This window comes from Spermophilus citellus (genome assembly GCF_964194105.1).
Source record: "Spermophilus citellus genome assembly, chromosome: 13".
In the NCBI taxonomy this organism is placed as follows: Eukaryota; Metazoa; Chordata; class Mammalia; order Rodentia; family Sciuridae; genus Spermophilus; species Spermophilus citellus.
Window position 1 is genome coordinate 87,108,049 of NC_138193.1, and position 20,778 is coordinate 87,128,826.

Here is a 20,778-nt window from a genome sequence, read left to right on the forward strand (position 1 = left end):
TTTACATTTCATCTCTCATATAATCTCACTGTTACTTTGTAGTGTAACTGATATTACCATATTAAAAACAAAAGAATCAAGAATGAAAAAAAATCTCATTTGCTCAAGGTTTCCAAATCTGGAAAATTATGTAGAGTATAAAATAAAGTTTAAGTTTGACTAATTACAAATGCTATGTCCTTTTTGGCATTAACTTTTAAAGGATATTTCCCTGAAATTCAAGAGACATTTTTGCTGTTATGACTGAGAATGTACATTGAGAGGAGGCTTCTGGGATGCCTATAATGTTGTATGTCATGATTTGAATAGTGGTTATATGGAAATGTTGAATTTGTCAAAGTTCATTGACTTTTTCTGTATAAATGTTATATTCAATAAAATACTTTTAGCAATTCATAATTAATATAGAAAATATGAAAAACAGAAAAGCACAAAGTGGGGCAGGGGAAACACCAGTAAGTTCACTACTAAAAAATGAATAATTTTAGAAGTTGATTCATTTAGGAGGAAATTTGGGGATGCATGTACCTTATTATCTTAAAGTAATTTGAGGCAAAAGAACTACAAGGGAAGTTCTCCTATTTAAATTTTTTTTTGTTACTAAAAAAGAAATATAACCATATATGAAAAATTTTTGAACTAGTGAAAATTCCTTCATAAGCCCATTTCTACTATAACCACTTTTAATATTTTGCTAAATTGAATGATATTCTCATGACATAAATCATCAACATTATCTTGGGTATAAATAAATTCTTGAAAAGGAAAAAAAAAGGTAATAGAGTTAAACCACAAATCAAAACAGTGCTTTTTGCATATATATGGTAGTCCAGGTTATCTCAGTTTAATTATGTTTCATAGTCTGTTATGAATTGAGTTGAAGGAAGAATCAGCGCACATCTACATTAGAGAAAAACAGTTAACATTCAAACCTGTAAGATTACTTAAACCCCTCAGATAAAAAAAAAAGTGGTTATTGAATAATTGTCTCCTTGGTACTCTGGTAGATCAAATGAGAAGAGTCAACCTGTTAATTAACAAAAAATCCCTGAATTAGCAGTCAGGAAATCTAGGTGCTACTTTTTGGCTCAGGCACTCAGAATCTCATTGTGGACAAGAATCAATTTCTTTGGACTTTTGTTATTTGAGTTGTAAATGAGAAAACTGGGTTGTATCTCAAAGGACACTTAACATCCAAAATAATTTATGACACAGGGAATACAGCCAGGCCCTGATCAACTTCTTATGGTAATAAAGGATGAATTCACAAAACGGAAACATTCAATAACAGAGAGGCTAGAGCTTGCCATCTTTATTTGCAACCAGACCAGACACAATGTGTTTCCTGTTCTTTGCACAAGTATCCATGGGAAGAGGGGGAGGCCAGAGAGGACAAGGACAGGATGTCCTTCCCTTACATATCACTCATCACCCTATATTTTTACGGGTTCCCCCCCCCCCCACATCAGTTCTGATATCCCAAAAGATCATCCTATGTAACAGAGGATTACAAGTAACATTTTAGGTTGAAGAAATAAGTGCCCAATAATTTCATTTTCAATTCTTAAGTGTTTTCCCTTCCTTTGTCCCTTCGTTGTAGTGAGTTTTTTAGTGATATAATAATATCAAGGTATTCAGAGAAGGAAAACATTTACAAAACGTCCATTTAAAAGGAATGGGCTTGGGTGTGCCTTTGGTAGATTGATAGTGTTGCTAGTATGCAAGTGAAACGTGGAAGAAACTGGGAATCTGACAAGTGAGAAAGGAGAGGTCCCTAGTACTCAAGGGAGATCTAGTCTGAAGCAGAAAGGGACTTTGTTCTTTCAGATAGTGGAGTGTTTTTTTTTTTTTTTTTTTAATTGTTCTAATTAGCTGTATATGACAGTAGGGTGCATTTTGACATATTGAACACAAATGGAGGATAACTTCTCATTCCTTTGGCTGTATATGGTGCTGAGTCACACCAGTAGTGTAATCATACGTTTATATAGGGTAATAATGTCAGATAGTGTGGTTTCAAGGCAGTGTGTGTGTGTGTGTGTGTGTGTGTGTGTATGTATATATAAAATCTCAATCTCTGATGTCATCTATCTTTACAGCTCCAGGGCGCGGGATATAACTGACAAATCAAAATATCTGCTCTACTGAATTGAGCAAATCTCGGGGAGTGGGGGATGATAGGAAAAATGAGACCGAAAAAACATATAGCCTCTGTTACTTGATATCTGAAACATTTACAGGATTTACTGCAGGGTTACTACAAAGGGAAATGGACTTCAGATGAAAGAGTTTTTCGGAGGAGACCTCAACAAACTAGAATTCGGAACAAGCCCCAGGAAGCCGCTGTGTTGTCTTAGGGGAGAGATGAAAATGAAAACTCATCAGGTAACAGGTTTGAGCCCCTCGGGTAAAAAAGGCAAGCGCGACCGCGACACGGAGTTGGCGAGTGGAAGGTTGTGTAGTACCGAGAAGGTTGTGTAGTCGGAGCTAATGAGAGGACTGAGTGCGGCGGGTTGGAGAACCAACGTCCTGCAGTTGGACAGTATAGCTTGCTTTGAGCTTTAAAAAAAAAAAAAAAAAAAACCGATCAGGAAGCTCTAAAAGATGTGCAACTCGGGCTGATATTTTAGCATGATAACTTCCGTGTGTGTGAGTGTGTGTACAACAGGGAGCACCGACCGTGAACTTCCGCAGCCTCTGCCCGCGGTTGCGGGGCACAGCTCCGCCTAGCCCAGATGTAGAGGAAACCCGCGCGGGGCGCTTCGAAGGCCCCTCGGTGGAGATGGGGCGGAGCAGAACCGCGGCCACGCCCGAGCCCAGGCGCAGCCTGCAGGCCGCCCGCGCCGCGCCCCGCCCCGCGACTACATTTCCCAGCAGGCCCTGGGCTGCCGCGCGCCGCAGTTGACCCGCTTCCCGGCCCGTCATGGGCTCGGCCGGCCCCCGCGCCCAAGCGACTGCTCCCTGCTGACTGGGGTGTGGGCGGGGAGCGGCGGAGGGAGGAGGAGGCGCTGCTGGCTGCCGCCGTTGCCTCAGCTGCTGGGCGACTGGGCAGCTCCCAGGGTTTCTGCGGCCGCCATGGACGAGCAGGCGGGTCCCGGCGTCTTCTTCAGCAACAACCACCCGGGCGCCGGCGGTGCTAAGGGGCTCGGGCCTCTGGCGGAGGCTGCCGCAGCCGGCGACGGGGCGGCTGCGGCGGGGGCGGCCCGAGCCCAGTACAGCCTACCGGGGATCCTGCACTTCCTGCAGCACGAATGGGCCCGTTTCGAGGTGGAGAGAGCACAGTGGGAGGTGGAGCGGGCGGAGCTGCAGGTAAAGACCCTCCCGGCCAGGCCCTCTTCATCCCGCCTCTTCGCTCCCTTCCGCCCCGCCCCGGACCCTTCTCCCCCTCCCCCAGTCCTCTCGCGTCCCCTCCCCCTTTGCTCGCGCCCATCCCACCCAGAACCTCATCCCCTTCTTCCCTTCACCCTTGGCTTTCGCTGACCCCACTTCTTCCACCCGGGTTCTCACTCCAGCTCTTGATGCGTTGTTTACCCTCCCCGCGCCTTTTCCTCTGCTGCTTCCCACTCTTAACTCCCAGTCTCATTTCAACTCTCTTGCCATGCTACATCTTAGGGCGTCCCTTTTACTTTACTAATTGGGCTGACAGTAGTTTTGAGAGACACTGAGGAAAACATGCTGTCCTACCGTGTCCCATCCTAGGTCTAGAGACGTTATCTGCAAAAGGTTTTGGTAGTTGACTTCTCTTTCTGCAAGGAAAGTGATCAAAGAAGACAGCCCAAGTTGTGTCAGTGGGGCCTTGGCTTTCAGTGAGAGACTGATGTTGGGCAATAGTGTTAGAAATATCAACTCCCTTTTTATGTATGTGAATGTCTTTTTTCTGGCCTTTTCTTCTTTTTCACTGCTCCTGCGTTTCGTTTAGTTTCATGGATTTTGAATGAAGGACCTAGGTAATTGTGGTCCAATCATGGTTTGGAGATGGTTCCGGTTCTCAGAATCTAAAACTTGCCAAGAGTTAATTATGTTCCCTGTTTTGTGAGATTGACATGTATTTTTAAATACATTTTTAAAGGAGCTAAAGAGGCTTCAGTATTAATTACTTGACTTACATGATCTGCCAGATAAAATATATCCAGAGGTGAGCTATTGTGGGCCCTGAGAAGAATGAAAGTGAGTTGATACTTTACAGGCCATTCTGAGTTGCTAAGTTGGTTTTCAGTGCTGGTTCTTAAAAGTTATAAAGCACACACTTAATTTCAGGAGGAACTTAAAGAACTGTTATTGGTTGTGCCTATTTTAGGGGGCTAATCCTGTATGCTTAGGAAATTTGAGTACAGTTTTGGTTTGTAAAGTACTTGAAGTTAAAATGCTATCCCCCCTCCCCTCTTTTTTGTAACATGTATTTTCTTTGGCAGAGAGAGAGGGCAAAATCTGTTAAGTAGAATCATGTGCTAAAACAGACTGCTTTCGTGGAGTAGAAGTGGTTCTGGAAAGACCAACAAGGCAAGATTATAGTAAACAGGGTTATCAATAAGGACCATGCTTGCTGCTAGCTCTGTGACCTTGAGGAAATCCTTTAACCTCTCTGGGCTTCACTTTCATTATTTATATTCATGACATGTTTACTGAATGCCCACCATGTGTGTCTAGGTTCTGGGATTAACAAAACTGACAGAGCTTCTGCCCTTGTGGAGTTTCTGTTTTAGTCTGAAGGCAAATAATCAGCAAGTGCAGCTGTGTAGAATAATGGTTTACAGTGGTAACAGCTGTGGGGAAAAACAAGTCAGGGTACAGGAATAAAGTGTGATGGGGCAGCTGTTTTAGATGGGATCATTAGGGAAGGTCTCTCATGGAGATAATGGATGAACAGGTTGAATGAATGTGAAAGTGGTCCATGGTGTCTATGATTTCTTCTAAGTCAGTATTTTTACAGTTGTATGTTTATATTCTTTGGTGACTTTCATTTCTACTGTTATGGTGCTATAATATAGTCCATTTGAAATTTGTAAGTTTTCTCAGAATGAGTCTGATCATGTCTATATAGTACCCAACAAGTTTGAATTCTTATACATTTTTACCTTTATTAGTAATGCATTGTGTAAATGAGCTTGTGGATTTCAGGCTTCAAGAAAGAGTTAAAGGCAAGGCTTAACTTTAATGTGTGCATTTGCAGGATATGATTTTTTATATTGCTGCTTATATTTTAATTTCTGGTTTAGAAATTGTAAAATAAGTCATGCTAATTTGGTCAAAAACAAACAAGAACTCAATACTATAAGTAGGAGTTTGGGAATTTCTAATCCATCCTGTCCTGTTCACCCTCTCCCTCATGTTTAAACTTTTTGATTTTCCTGTGTTGTCAATCTTTACTTTTTGACACAGACACACACACGCACACTTTAAATTTCAGGTAGGTTTCTCATTCATGCTCATCATATTAAGAACAATACATTTTTACAGTGTCTTGATTTGTGCTAAAATTAAGTTCCCATAGAGAAACTTAAAAACTCTGTCATAGTTTCTGAACCTAGGTATTAAAGGGGAAGATGATTTGCAATAATCTGTGATCTTTGTCTCCCTTATTAGTGAAATTGGAAATTAAAAAAACATTTTTTTTTGCATCAGATCATCATTAAATTAAAATATTTCCCTTCATTTTTCTTCTTCACCATTAGAAATATTCCTAGTAAAACAATAGGAAATAAAATAGTTAAATGAATTTTGATGAAATATGGATCATTTTTAATTTTTAAATTTCTTCTCATGTTATTAACACCAACAAAGATTTAAGATTCTGTCTAATCTGTCCCTTCAGGAACCTGTCAGTTCTGGTCTTTTAAGTTGCCAAGGCAGAGTTTTCAAAGGCAATCCAAGGTCCCAACTACCTGGCCTGCCTCTGCCACCTTCAGATTTTGAGAGTAAGGAAACCAGCTATATTGTACCGAAAACCTTTTGTCATTTATTTCCCCAGGCACATTTTAATAGACTGTCTATTAACTTTTGGCAATGCTCTCCCACTCTGAGAATAGGCTATTCATGGGAGAAAAAAAGAATAATCAAAGTATTACTGAGCTTTACATGTGTGAAAGGAATTGGAGAAGGAATACTAATAAGATTTGAGAATATTTTCTGTATGTGAGACATTGTGCTAGAGACCCCAAAGAAACATGCAGTCTAGTTAGTATAATAGAAAATAAACAATATGTAGAAGAATCAGAGTTTCTAATTTGCTAGGAAGGTTAATTTTCTTAGAATAGCATAAGAGTGTAGAATTGAAAGTGAAGGAAACAAGAGCTGGAGGAAAATGCTTTGAGTTAAAGAGAACCCAAAGGTCAGTATTTGAAAATTTCTAACTATTAGGAAAGAAAATATATGAAACACAAAAATTAGTGGCCCTAGCTGGGAGCAGTGGCACAGTGCTCACAACCCCAGCAGCTTGGGAGGTTGAGGCAGGAGGATCACAGGTTCAAAACCAGCCTCAGCAACTTGGATCCTGTCTCAAAATAAAATGTAAAAAAGAGTCTGGGGATGTGGCCCAGTGGTTAAGTGCCCCTGGGTTTAATTCCTGGTCCTTCCCCATAACCCATGCCCTAGATTTTGGGGGATTACTAGGGTTGGAACCCAGAGGTGATTTACCACTGAGCTGCATCCTCAGCATCCCTCCTTTTTTTTATTGTTAATTTTTAAATTGAAACGGGGTTTCTTTAAATTGCTGAGGCTGACCTCGAACTTATGATTCTCTTGCCTCAGCCTCCCAAGTCACTGGAATTATAGGTGTGCACCACTCACTGTTCCTGGCTTGGCCCTAGATTTTGATGATTATGTGTGGTAGAATTGGAAGAGGCCTGGACATTTACCAGAAAGTGCTAGAATTGTGTGTAGTTGGTGATAAGATTGTGTAGGGCATGTGGTGTGGAGGTTGTATGCTGCAGTATTCATGAATCTGGGTTTTGTCAGTAATAATTTATATTTTCATTCAGCAGATATTTCTTAAGTACCTACCTCATGCTGTATTCCATCTGAGGTACCAGAAAAGATACAACAATGAAGAGAGAATGAAGAGATCTTGTTCTAATCAAGTTTAAATCTGGAGCAGACAGTGATAAATACATACATAACATATTGGAAGGTGATAAATGCCCTGATGGGATAAGGGGGATGTGTAATACTTGAGAGGGGAAGAAAGTTTTTACTGATAAGATGCCATTTGAGTTAAAACCTGAAAAAGTAATAACCTGAAGTGAAGCTGTGTAGGCAGGGGAAGCAGCCAGGAGAAGGGGGAATGCTTGGAATGTTTGGGGAATAACAAAGAGGCAGATGTGGCTAGAGTAGAGAAAGCTGATGGAAGAAATAATATCATAGAAGTACTGAGTCTTGCCTATTATACCTCAGCAAGATGGGCAGCCATTGTAATGTTTTAATCAGAGAGCAGAGGCAATGCTGTCTTTAAAAAGATCCCTTTGCCAAAATGAGAATAGATGTGGAAGGGTAGAAGAAGCAGGAAGACTAGTTAGGAGGCTGAGTTAATTCAGGCTAGAAATGAGTGAGGGTGGCAGGGATATATGAATGTATTTTTTGTTATGTCATCAAAGTATAATGGATTCTGAACAGCTTTGAAGATAGAACCAGCAAGATGTACTAGGCGTTGGATGTAAAGTTTGAGAAAAGGGGGAGTCAAAACTGATTGAAACATCTTTTAATGAAGTGGCTTCATAAAACTGTGGAGAAGACTTTCTAAGCATTTAAGTGGAAAAAGTAAGCACTTAAAATGACGTTTATTTTTGTTATTATGATAATAATAAAATATTGTGAAAGGCACAGTGGTATAGACCTTTCTTTAATTCCATACTCTACAATTTACTGTTGTATATCATGCCTTTAATACATATTTGCCAAAATGACCTTTCAGAGCCTTGATTTCTTGTGTGTAAAGTGAGGATAATTAATTGCCTTGTGAGACTTAAATGAGTTATTTTAAAGTATCTGGTACAGGTGTGGTACATAACACAAAATAAGTGCTGAATAAATAAATAGTAGCAAATGCACCGTATTAAGTTTTACTCTATATCTTTATCCACAGAGAAAAGTATAATCTTCAGTCATGAATTCTTTCAAAGCTAGAGCATGTATGTGCCGTCCTGGATCCACGCAGTCTAGTATTCTGGTTCTGACCCTTGCACTAAGGACATTTTAATAGGAATGATGATCTTGAGTATCTGCTTCAAAATAGTTATATACTTTGAAAGTACTTGCTCTCTTTAATAACCCCCAGGCATCTACTATCTTGGAATTCATATGAGCTCTTCTGAATATAATTATCTAAAGTTTGCATTATACCTTGGGTAACATTGTACACATTTACGGACCACTCTATGCAACTAATCCTCAATTTCAATTGGTCCTTTAACTTACTTCCTTTATTTTTGGAACAGGTGAACCCCATGGTGGTATGGTATAATTTTGTGAGCACGTTCATTTTTCATTCTGTGCATAGCCTTGATAATTTCACAATCTTTAATTATGAGGTTTTACTCTTTTAAAACATATCTTGTTATTTGTTATTTAAGTTTTAACATTTCTCAAACCTAGCTGAAGTCTTAGAATAATGTGTGGAACTTTTAAAGTTACCTATTCCCTGGGCTCCACCCCAGACCAATCAATAATATTTATCAGAATCTTTGGAAATATGGTCCCTGGCATTACTGGGTTTTGTTGTTGTTTGTTTGTTTGTTTGTTTAAAGCTCCCTTATAGTTGTAATATGCAAGGATTAAGAACAAGTGCTTTAGTTATTGTTTTTTCTGTTTTTATATATACAAAACACACAGTATATATTTTAAAAAGTTTGGCAGTTTCAATACTTGTGTTGGTATTCCATATATGGATAGCTTTATAGAATTTGGGATATGATTTCTTTTTTTATTTCCATTGTTCTTTCTGATGATAGCTAGCATTTTATTTTTAGGCAGTAGAATATTATAATTTGAATCACCTCCCACTGACTGAAGTATATAATGACAGTGTAATCTGTGAGCTGGAACTAACTTTGAAAATAACCCCTACTTTAGGTATAGGTAAAGTGAGGCCAGAGAGAGAGATTAAATGATCAAGAATGAAATAGTTTTGTATAAGCTCTGTCACTTAAGTTTCCAGATGTCTTTTTTCTTTTTGGTATTGGGGATTGAACCTACGGGGGCTTAACCACTGAGCCACATTCCTATCCCCACCACCCCCTTTTTAATGTTTTATTTAGAGATAGGGCCTCACTGAGTTGCTTATGACCTTGCTAAGTTGCTGAGGCTGGTTTTGACTCCAGATCCTCCTGCTTCAGCCTCCCGAGCTGTTGAAATTACAGGTGTGTACCATCATGCCCAGATCCAGCTACTCTTTTAAAAAGTCTTTTCAGATACTACTACTACTTTTTTTTTTTTTTTAAGAATTTCTTCTTTAGTTGTAGATGGACACAACCTTTATTTTGTTTATTTTTTTTTATGTGGTGCTGAGGATTGAACCCAGTGCCTCATGCATGCTAGGTAAGTGTTCTACCACTGAGACACAACCCCAGTCTCACTATCTTTCTTCTTATTGTTGATTTTATTTTATTTATTTTTTTGGTTTTGGGGTTCGAACTCAGGCCATTACACATGCTAAACACACACTTACCACTAAGGCATACCCCAACCCTAATATCTCCTTCATTCCTAAAACTTTCAGAAGTAATCAGAGCCACACTAGTGCTACTTTTTATTATTATTATTTTTATTTGTTCTCCTTAGTTGTACGTGACAGCAGAATACATTTTACTTATTTTATTTAAAATATCAGACACAAATATTTTACTGTGTTTTGCCACTTACTTATTTTACATTTGAGATTTTCTTTGTCTTGTAGTGTTTTGTAGTTTTATTGATTTGTCAGAGCATGGATTCCTTTTTATTTCGTTTGGGACTTTATTAGGTTTCTTAAATCTTTAGGTTGGCATTTCCTTAATATTGCCTAATTCTCATAATTTCTTTAAATATGTCTCCGATTGCACTTTCTTCTCTTTTTGAAAAGGGTTTTAATTATATGTATATCGTAGGTCCTCTCCTTTCTCTAGTCTATATTTTTCATCTTTTTATCTCTGAATTTCCTTTTTTTTTTTTTTTTGAGACTGGATCTCACTGGGTTGCTAATGATGGCCTCAAACTTGCAATCTTCTCCTTATTCTCCCAAGTAGCTGGGATTACTTGTGTGTGCCACCATGCATGTCATCTCTGTTTTATTCTGGGTAATTTATTCTCATTTATCTTCTAGTTCATTTTCTCATGTCTTAATTCTAATCCTTTTATCCAGTGAAGTTTTGGTTTTGTTGACATTCTTTTTTTTTTTAAAGAGAGGGCGAGGAGGGGGGAGGGGGGAGAGAGAGAATTTTTAATATTTATTTTTTAGTTTTCGGCGGACACAACATCTTTGTTTGTATGTAGTGCTGAGGATTGAACCCGGGCCGCACGCATGCCAGGCAAACGCGCTACCGCTTGAGCCACATCCCCAGCCCTTGGTTCTTTTTTCAATCAAATCTGCTGGGTATTTTTTCTCCCCCTCCAAATAACATTCTGTTTGTAATAGATATTTTCAGAATGATCTTTTATTCTTTAAACTTAGTAGTTATTTTATAATTACTGTCTCTGTAGTTCTTACACTTGAGATATTAGAGGAGCCTTTGAATGGTCTCTTGTTTTCTAGTTCTTGCTCATGATGACCTAACTTATTCTTTTGTATTCCTGGTTTATTTTTGTGTTCTACTCACTGTCCTTCAGAAAGTATAAGACATATAATATGAGCTCTGAGATAGAGGTGTCTTCTTCAGGAGGGTTTTGTTTTTGCTTCTTGTGGATGTCTGGAGGCATTATCAAAATTCAAAACTACTTTAAAGTGAATTCATTGCTAAGATTTTTTTTGATCACCCAGCTGATATAAATTATGATTATAAGTACATTTGAGTGTCACTACACTTATGCCATTTTTGCTTTGAGGTTGCTCTTTAGTGTCTTAGCTTAGTGTGAAGTATGTTACCTCTTAGACTCTTCTATTTTGGATTGTCTGGGTCTTTGATTTTTCTTCCCTTGGGTCTTACATGGCTGTCTAAACTAAAGTTCAAGTTTCTTCTGATTGGCCAATACCCAAAAGGGGAAAAAATGGCTTTTATTCCATGTACTTAACTGGATTCCCATGTCTTGTCGAATTTTGACCATGTCATTCCTTGTTATCTTGTCAGCTTTGTGTTTCTTTTAAGAAGATTGTAAAAATATTTTATACAGAATTTATAGCTGTTTTCAGTAGGAGAGTTGCTGTAGGGCACCATTACTGGAAACTGAATTTTTTGATGTTACTTTCCAAATCTAACAAATAAGAATGACTCTAGTAATTATCTTAGGAACAATACCACTGATGGCAAGCAGTTCTTTTTTTTTTTTTTTTTTTGGCACCCTGGGTGCTCTACCACTGAGCCAAACTCCCAGCCATTTTGAGACAGGGTCTCCCAAAGTTGCTTGGGGGCCTTGCTAAATTGCTGAGGCTGGCCTTGAACTTTTGATCCTCCTGCCTCAGTCTCCCAAGCTTCTAGGATTACAGGTGTGTGCCACTGTGCTTCTATTTTAAGAGATGTGCATATTCAGTTCTAAATTTTATTTCTATGTCTACAACTCTTTGAATTCCAGTAGTAGGGGAAGCCTACATTTTTTTCTCCAAAATCTTGCCCATTTAGGCAGAATTTAAAATAAAATCCTTTATTATGAAGGTTTTGAGAGGTGTTCAAATGCCCAAATAATCTGGACAGATTACCCTTTGCCAGTCTGCTTGACAATCAGTTATTCTTTATGATTTATGAGTGTTGCTTATGGTATCCAGGTTTCAATTCTGGGCTAGAAATAAGATTGCCTGAGGGATCTTTGGAGTTTCTTGCCTGGGTAGCCAATTTAACAAAACAATCTATTGACCATCATTATTTGGCAGTAGAAAGTGTAGATGTTTGTGACAACCCTATCACTTCCAATTTACAGTTTTTCTAGGCCTCATTTTTAGTGGTAAAATGCTGGTGATAATATATGTACCAAGAAGGGTAGTTTTAAGTTTTATAAAAGGTGAAAGTATTAAAATTTGAGGCATAGTAAGTGGTTTGCTTTTGTTGATTGAGATTGAGATTTCTATGGACAGAGTGCATTAAGTTTTATTCTTTATTTAGATCATATTTTAGAAGCCAAGAATCAGGTTAAATGATCTATTTTGCTTAGTAGCTACTATATTCTCTTTGCCCAATTGAGCAGTGGTTGAAGGACAGTAAACTGACTGCACTAAAGGATAGGCTAGAGATAGCAATAATAGGTGATGATAATAACGTAAGCATCAAGGACTGGAGGTTGTAATAGAGAAAAAATTGGAATTCAGAAAGAAACTGAGGTAAGAGAAATTGGAGAAGGAGATGGAATAGGGGAATAGGGGTGGGAGAAATTTGAGGCAGATAGGAGGAAGAAATCATGTAAAAATTTTTTTTTTGATGGGGGGTACTGGAGATTGAACACTGAGCTATATCTCTAGACCTTTTTTATATTTAATTTTGAGATAGGATCTCTTTAAGTCACCCTCACTGGACTCAAACTTGTGATCCTTCTGCTGCAGCCTCCTGAGTTGCTGGAATTATAGGCATGTTCTCCTGTCCCACATCTCTTATCAATTGGAGGTTTTTCAGCTTGCTCTCAGGCTACTGGCTTAATTAAGTTTTGTGTGTATATATATTCTAATATAATTTGTTTATTAACCATACATCAAATACTATGTAGTGCTTTGGTTATTAGGTTTTTCTTAGCCTTTTTTATATTTGCTATGTTAGAACAGAATAATAAATGTGTCAACTGTGTTTGCTGTAATGCAGAAAGTTATTTGAGGAAATAAGATCACTTTCTTTGGCAGACATAGTGCTGTTTACCTTTGTTATACAAGTACCCTATCTGAACAAGCTGATGGACTATTAGAAAATATTGATATGTAAGGAGTATTTGTTGTAGTTGACTGAAAGCAGTAGGCCAAAGGAAAAAAGGTGGGGTTTTGTTTTGGAGATGAGGTGGGGAGAAAAGCAAGGGTGTAGGAGCCCCGAAATTAAGATGAGTTTTGGGAAGTATTGAAGGAGGTTGGGTGGAAGAGGTATTTTGGGTGTGGCAAATAGGTTCTTGGCATAACTGCAATAGAGAGGTTCTTCAAAAGAAGGGGGGGAGTGTTTCATTTCTGATCACACAAGTTCCATTAGCACTTATTTGCATATGACTTAAATTGAATTCAATACCAGTATATCTACTTAGGAGAAATAAACGTAGTCAAATTCCACAAGGGTGTTACCAATTCTACTTGATGGAAAATTACAGCTCAGTCTGGGACTTGCTCTCAATTTATACTTCCTAAATGAGAAGGTTAAGCAGTGAGCAAAGGAGCTTAAATAATAGGCACAACCCAAACGTGCTCCTGAGGAATGTGGGTTCCTATAAAACTGAAAGGAGGGAATAGGGAGGTGCCTACAGATCTGGGTCAGCACACTTACTGAACTTGAAAGAGTAGTAGAGTCAGTCAGGGAAGATGGTATCCATGGTCCAGTAATTCAACCCAGTACTTTGTTTCCTCTTTCCTTTTTTCTTTTCCCTTCAAAAACAATAATACTTTTATTATTGAGCTCTTACCTTGTATCAAGTACAGTACTCAGCACTTTACATGTATAATCCATGTTCATCTTTGTAAAACTATATATGGTAGGTATTATTCATTCCCTAATTCATAGAGATGGAATTTAAAGAGAAAGGATAAATAAATTTGCTGTAGAAAAAATTTAATCAGCTGAGTGCAGTGGTACATGCCTGTAATCCCAGAGACTCAGAAGGGTGAGGCAGGAGGATGGCAAATTCAAGTCCAGCCTTAGCAATTTAGCAAGGCCTTAAGCAACTTAATGAGACCATTTCTCAAAATAAAAAGGGCTGGGGATGTGGCTCAGTGCTAGAGCACCCCTGGGTTCAATTCCTAGTACCAAAAGGGAGAGAGAAGAAAAGAAAAGAAAAGAAAAGGTTGAATCTTGAATCATGGATTTGGGCCTGGTAAGTAAAAGGAAATATCTTGGCTTTATTCATTCTCTTATGTTTCAAGGTCAGTGTACAGAGCTGGAATGTTTTCTCCTCTTGTCTGCCTGCTAAATTTCTAATCATCTTTTGAGATTCAGTTTACTTTCTCTGGAAAACCTGTCTGACTACCAGAAGCAAGAAAGCTTCATGTTTCCCTAACAGCTTGAATATGTATATAAGGTAGAAATGTTGTTATCCAACACTTTCATACTGGTGGGTGATCATTTAATCAGAAAAGATGGTTAAAGTGATACCTTGAATAATATAAGTTAAAAATATATGTGTATAATTTTTTTTTTCTGAAAATGAAAACAAATGATTACTTCTGTGAAAACATTTTTCTTTTTTCTTGGTACATTTTTTTTTTCGTGAACCCAGGGTCACTTAACCACTGAGCCACATTCCCAGCCCTAAATATTTTTTATATTTTATATTTAGAGACAGGGTTACTGAGTTGCTTAGAGCCTTGCTAAATTGCTGAGGCTGGTTTTTTTTTTTTTTAAGAGTGAGAGAGAGAATTTTAATATTTATTTTTTAGTTTTTGGCGGACACAACATCTTTGTTTGTGTGTGGTGCTGAGGATTGAACCTGGGTCACACGCATGCCAGGCGAGCGTGCTACCACTTGAGCCACATCCCCAGCCCCTGAGGCTGGTTTTGAACCTTCGATCCACCTGCCATAGCCCCTCCCAAGCCACTGGGATTACAAGCCTGCGACACTGAGCCTGCCCAACTGAAAACATTTTTCAATGAAAAAAAAAGTGTATTGTCATTTGCCAAAGTAAGGCCAAGTTTACCCACCCTTCACTTTTTTTTTTTCTTTTTTAGAACACTGATTAGAGTTCTATGTTGTCATTCTTGGATAACCCACAATTATAGCATATTGTTTATGATTTCTGGTTTTGGTTTCTCTTTAGTAAAGCACATTGAATGAACACTCCTAGTGTTTTTATGACCTTTCTTCCTCCTACAGTTGTTACTCCCACATCTAGTTTGACAGCATTATTTTTAGTGGGTCTTCTTTACTGTCCAGTCTTTCCAAAGCATTCTTTATTCCTTTTTTTAAACTTTTAATTTGATTTTATTTTTTAGCTGTAGTTGGACACAATACTTTGATTTTATTTATTTTTATGTTGTGCTGAGGATCGAACCCAGGGCCTTGCACGTGCTAGGTGAGTGTTCTATCCCTGAGCCATAACCACAGCCTGCCCCCCCCCCTTTTTTTTTTCTTTTTTGTGCTGGGGATTGAACCAAGAATTTCTGGCATACTAGCATAAAAGTTGTGGGAGGAAAACCATTTTACATCTCCCCATCCCCTCCCCCTCCCCCTTTTTTTGAGGTGCTGGGATTGAGCCCAGGGCCTTGATATATTAGACAAGCATTATTCTATTGAGCAAAATCCCCAGTCCTCCAATTGACCCTAAGTGATCTTATACAACTCTACTGTGGAAATTGAAGTGTAAGGATGAACTACAAAAGAATGACCTACCAGCTGTGAATATTTTATATACTCTGGGCTTTGGGCAGTGTTTTACAAAGGGACCAGAGAATGCTGGCTGATTCCTAGGATTGATTAACAGAGGGGATTAGTAGATGAGAACATGGACTGTGTTTTTGTTATACCACCTTATCTCATACTTTGTATATTTGTTTCCTCAATAGACTGAGTCATTGAAGGGCGTTTTTATTTCTCTATGGTATAGCAGAGTGACTAGCATGTAATAGCTGCTTAATAAATAGTTCTTAATTGAATGACTCATATTAGTTTACATTGTTACTGAATACTTATTAAAAAATATGTGTTTGTATATGTATATTCTTTCTCCCAGCAAAATCATGTTCTTAAGGGCAAAGGTCCTGTGACTCAGACATCTTTGATTTTGACAGTGTTGTCATAATTGTAGTGAATGTACAATATATATTGGTATTAGGGCAGCTTTATGTCTGTCCCTTTCCTAATAACTAGTTCTTCTTTTTGCCTTCCATTGGGAAGAGATGAGTTCCTTTCAGGGACACCACTGGCTTCATAATTGCTGCTGGATGCCAGGTAAGCAAATTGCACTTGAGTTTTGGTAGTTGTGTTATCTTTCACACCCCTTTTTGTATGTTGAACTGACTGCCAGGAAATGCCTTTGGCATCATGTCCTAAAAGGTCTTTATAGTCAGCAGCCCATGCTTTCAGATTTTACACAAGTTTCTTATTCCTTCTAAATAACTAATTGAATATTTTATTCTTTGAAGATAAATCTCATTAAATAAAATATGTGGTTATGAGTACTATAAATTTACTTTTCTAACTTTGTTTATATGTTACATTACACTATATGGTGATATTTAAACTTTTTTGAACTCTGTTTCTTTATCCCCCTTCCCTGGGTCCTGGGGATCAAACCCAGGGGTACTATACAATGGAGCTCATTCCCAGCCCAGTTTTAGTTTTTGAGACAGAGTCTAAAAGTTGCCAGGCTGCCCTCAAACTTGCAATCCTTCTGCCTCAGCCACCTGAGTAACTGGGATTATAGGGGCGTGCCACTATGAGCATCTATGAATTCTGCTTCTTTAAATAGGTAATAGAAATTCTTAGTTACCCAGAGTTTAGAATGGAAAATTTAACTTCTGATCCTGCTTCTTTTCATCAACAAAATTAAGATTTAGGACTGGATGTGGTTGTAATCTCAGTGATTTGGGAGGCCACTGGCAAGAGGATCACAAGTTCAAAGATAGCCTCAGCAATTTAGCAAGGCCCTAAGCAATTTAGCAAGGTCTTCTCTCAAAGTAAAAAATAAAAAGGGCCTTGCTACCTTGTAGTTTGTATTTCTCTTTCAAATTTTTATAACCCTGATTAAGTTTTAGCTGAACTCTCATTTTAACATTAAGACTTTTTGGATACTCTTATCTTTTAGTTATTGTTCTTTAAAAAAAATATTTGTTTTGTTATTTGGCACTTAGAGTGTGTGCTGCCTTATACTGTACTTGCTTCTTATAAATCTCTTTAGTTATTTTAACAAAGATTAGTTGAGCATCTGCTGCATGCGAGTCCCAATTTACAGAGGGAAAACAAAAATAGTAACACCTTGCTGCTGACCAAAGTACACTGTTAACTATAGAGAAGAAGATGATCATTCTGGAGGATGAGGAAATCTTTTGAGAGGTAGCTTTTGTCTTTCATTCAATAACAAATTAAAAATTAGCCAGTCATAGTGTTGCACATCTGTAATCTCAGTAACTCAGGAGGCCAATGCAGAAAGATTCCAAGATCAAGGTAAGTCTGGTGATTTAGGAAGACCCTGTCTTAAAAAATAAAGTATTTTACTATGGTACGAACTTAACAAAAGAAAAAAAAAAAGTATTTTAAAAAGGGATGTGATGTAGGTCAGTGACAGAGTGCTCATGCACAAGGCCCTGGGTTCAATCCCCAGTATGAAAGAGAGTGAGAGTGAGGAAGAGAGAGAAATTAAAGTAGTTCTTAAAGTAAAGAAAGAAAGAAAGAAAAAGAAATTAAAATTAAAGGAATTCTGTCTTGAGAGACATTAATTCAACTGTATGCCATTAATCTGTGAAAAGAATGCAAGCGGAATACAAACATAAATCTTTAAAAAATACTCATTATCTTCAGATCAGTATTGATTTCCATGTACTATCTTTAGTTCCATGTAATCTCAGAATGTTAAACTCTTTCATTTTTATAGAAGACGGTTGCTTAGAAAGGTTTATATAGGTTGCTTAGAAAGATTTAGTAACTCTAGTAAAGTTGCATAGATTAGAAAACAAAGAGTAATGATCTCTAACTCCTGCATCAGTACTTTCTGTACTAAAGAACAATGGGTATTAACAGTAATAGATGTTGAATTTTATTAATTATTATTATTATTTTTTTAATATTTTTATTAGTTGTTGGTGAATCTTTATTTATTTATATGTGGTGCTGAGAATCGAACCCAGTTCCTCACACATGCTAGGCAAGCATTCCAGAAGCTTTCTGAGGTAGAAAGAATTTGGCATTTTTTTTCTAAGTATGCCTGTCACAATTTATTGTATCACCTTTTGGGAACTAATATTATTATACAATTAATCTCAATCACAGATGTTACCTCTGTGTCTGTCCTTTGATGGCAGCATGATAAAGAGACTTGATTGGTGCTCTTGTGATGGGAAAGTCATAAGCGCTCTACCACTGAGCCACAACCCAGCCCTAATTATTATTTTTTAAATTTACTAAAACAGTCTGTTGTTTTTTCTCCTTTAACTTGCTAACAAAATAAATTGGTCCTATGGGTTTTTTTTTGTTGTTGTGGTTTTTTTTTTTTTTTTTTTTTTTTTTTTTTTTTTTTTTTTTTTTTTGGTACGGTACTGGGGATTGAACCTAGCTAGAGGTGCTTAACTACTGAGCTACACCCCAGCTTCTTTTATTTTTTTTATTTTGAGACAGGTCTCACTTAGTTGCTAAGGCTGACCTTGAATTTGTGATCCTCCTGCCTCAGCCTCTTGAGTTGCTGGAATTATAGGTGAGCCCTTGGTATTACAGGTGTGGACCATCATGCCTAGCCCTGTGGTTGTATTCTTTTTGATATACTGCTATATATGATTTGTTAATATTTTATTTAGGATTTTTGCTTCTGATTAAATAAACTGATTATTTTTAGTAATCTTACTTTGAAGTCAGGTGCAGAGTGTTGAGTTCTCATATTTTCAGTTTATGGTACATCATCATTTTTGGTCTGTACACAGCCCTTCTGTTTTTTTTTTTTCCCTTAACATCCATTTTTATCTCAACTTTTCTCTTATATTTTTAAAAGTATATCTTTGTGAAATATTGCTGTTTTTCCTAAATGTGTGTGTTTTTTATTTGCAAAAACAAAATTGTATCATTTTCTGTAAGATTCAGCTGTGATGTTTTCTTTACGTTAAGTCCATTACTTTTAACTGGGCATTTCTTTGGTATGTTAATCAATAGTGGAATTGCTGGTTTGTTGAATATATGTAAACTTTGCCTTTAAGTGCAGCTTTCTAGAGTGGATGCTATGGTCTACATTCCCTTTAGTGAGTGAATTCCATATTGTTAATACTTGGCATAATCTAACTCTACTTCTTGATGCTTTAAATGTAAAGTTATATCTCCTACATTTTTAATTTGCATTTCTCATATTATTACTGAGTTTAAGTATGTCTTTGTAAGTTTATTAGCCCTTTAGGTTTCTTCTCTTAAATTGCTCCTCCTTATTCTTTGAATTCCATTTAAAGCAAGGAATGTCCATTTATCCATTTTCTAAGATCATCTTCTATCTTTAATTACATTTTGTTCTATATATTTGGTAATTTTTCAAGTTTGTATTATAGTTTTAACAGAAAACAGAATACTTTCATTTATTAAAACTAGATAAATCTGATACTTGTCAAGCAGGTTAAGATAAGGTCATTGGGAAAATTAATTAAAATAAGAGGTATTGTTTCGTTTAATGGATTTAATTTTAAAAAGGTGTATTTTCTAGATCTGACTCTCATATTAATAAAAACATATAATTTGTAGCTACTTTAATTATTTTTGGAAATGTTAGTATTTATATGAACACTGAGATTACCAAATATCCTGAAAGCTTTTTTGGAACTCTGGTCATATTTTCTGCCTACAAAGGGTGTCCACTTTAATGGTAGAATCAGCAGCACATAGTTTACATCTCAGTTTTACCCTCTTTCTCTACAGATTCTTTTCACTATATCCCTATTATCCTTTTATACATTATTTATATATGATGAAACAAGTCCTAGTTATTTTTTGTCTTTTTTGGTACCAGGGATTGAACTCAGAAGCACTCAACCACTGAGCCACGTAGCCAGCCTTTTTTTGTATTGTTTTTTAGAGACATGGTCGGAGTTGCTCAGCACCTCACCCTTGCTGAGGCTGGCTTTACTATATATTTTCAACTCTGTTAGTGTATCTGTTTGTTTTTTTTAAAAAATATAATGAGTTTATGTGCAGCTATTTTAACTATTTTGAGTTTTCTGTTTGACGGTGAAGTTAATAAAAATTATATTATTCTCAATGGTACATGGTAAGAGCTTGACATAAAGCTCTTAGCTTTTATTTATTTTGTATACTTATTTACATAAGTATAATTGTAATCTCTGCACTCATTTTAAATAATTATATAACCAAAACATGTTATTTTTCCTTATGTTGTTGTTTGCTTGTACAGTAAAATACAGAAGGTAATTCAGTGACTATTCACATTGCTTACCTTTGGGGAGTGTGATAGGATGTAGGAGTGGATCTCTTCATTTTTTACATTATATGCTTATGTAAAGTTTGGTTATTTTTCCCCCATTTTATGTTATAATTTAATGACTAATAAGAATCTTCTAAAACAATCAAATTATACTTCATCAAACTATCTACTTTTTGAGCATTTGAATTTTTTTTGTGGGTTATTAATAAACATGTCAGGGCTGGGGATATAGTTCAGTTGGTGGAGTGCTTGCTTTGCATGCACAAGGCCTGGGTTTGATCCCCAGCACCACCAAAAAAAAAAAAAAAGTCAAAATAGTATTGATTGCTACAGAAGAAATATACATTAAGGCAGTGAGGTGCCTTTTCTCTCTAGTAATTAAAAAATAATAATAATAACTAACCTAATGCTGGGGAAGGTAT

At 37.0% G+C, this 20,778-nt stretch overlaps 1 protein-coding gene across 3 annotated transcripts in view; it reads left to right on the top strand.

Annotated features, from left to right (window-relative positions):
• The first annotated feature begins 2,939 nt into the window (after nucleotides 1-2,939).
• The window catches only part of STRN (striatin), a 105,103-nt gene continuing 87,264 nt past the window's right edge, over nucleotides 2,940-20,778 (top strand). For 2 of the 3 annotated variants that reach the window (XM_081264750.1, XM_081264752.1), the window contains exon 1: nucleotides 2,940-3,309. In XM_081264750.1, coding sequence (XP_081120876.1) covers nucleotides 3,076-3,309 — 234 coding nt within the window. In that variant the 5' untranslated portion in view covers nucleotides 2,940-3,075. The remainder of the gene's footprint in view (nucleotides 3,310-20,778) is intronic. The other variant, XM_081264751.1, reaches the window with a different exon arrangement.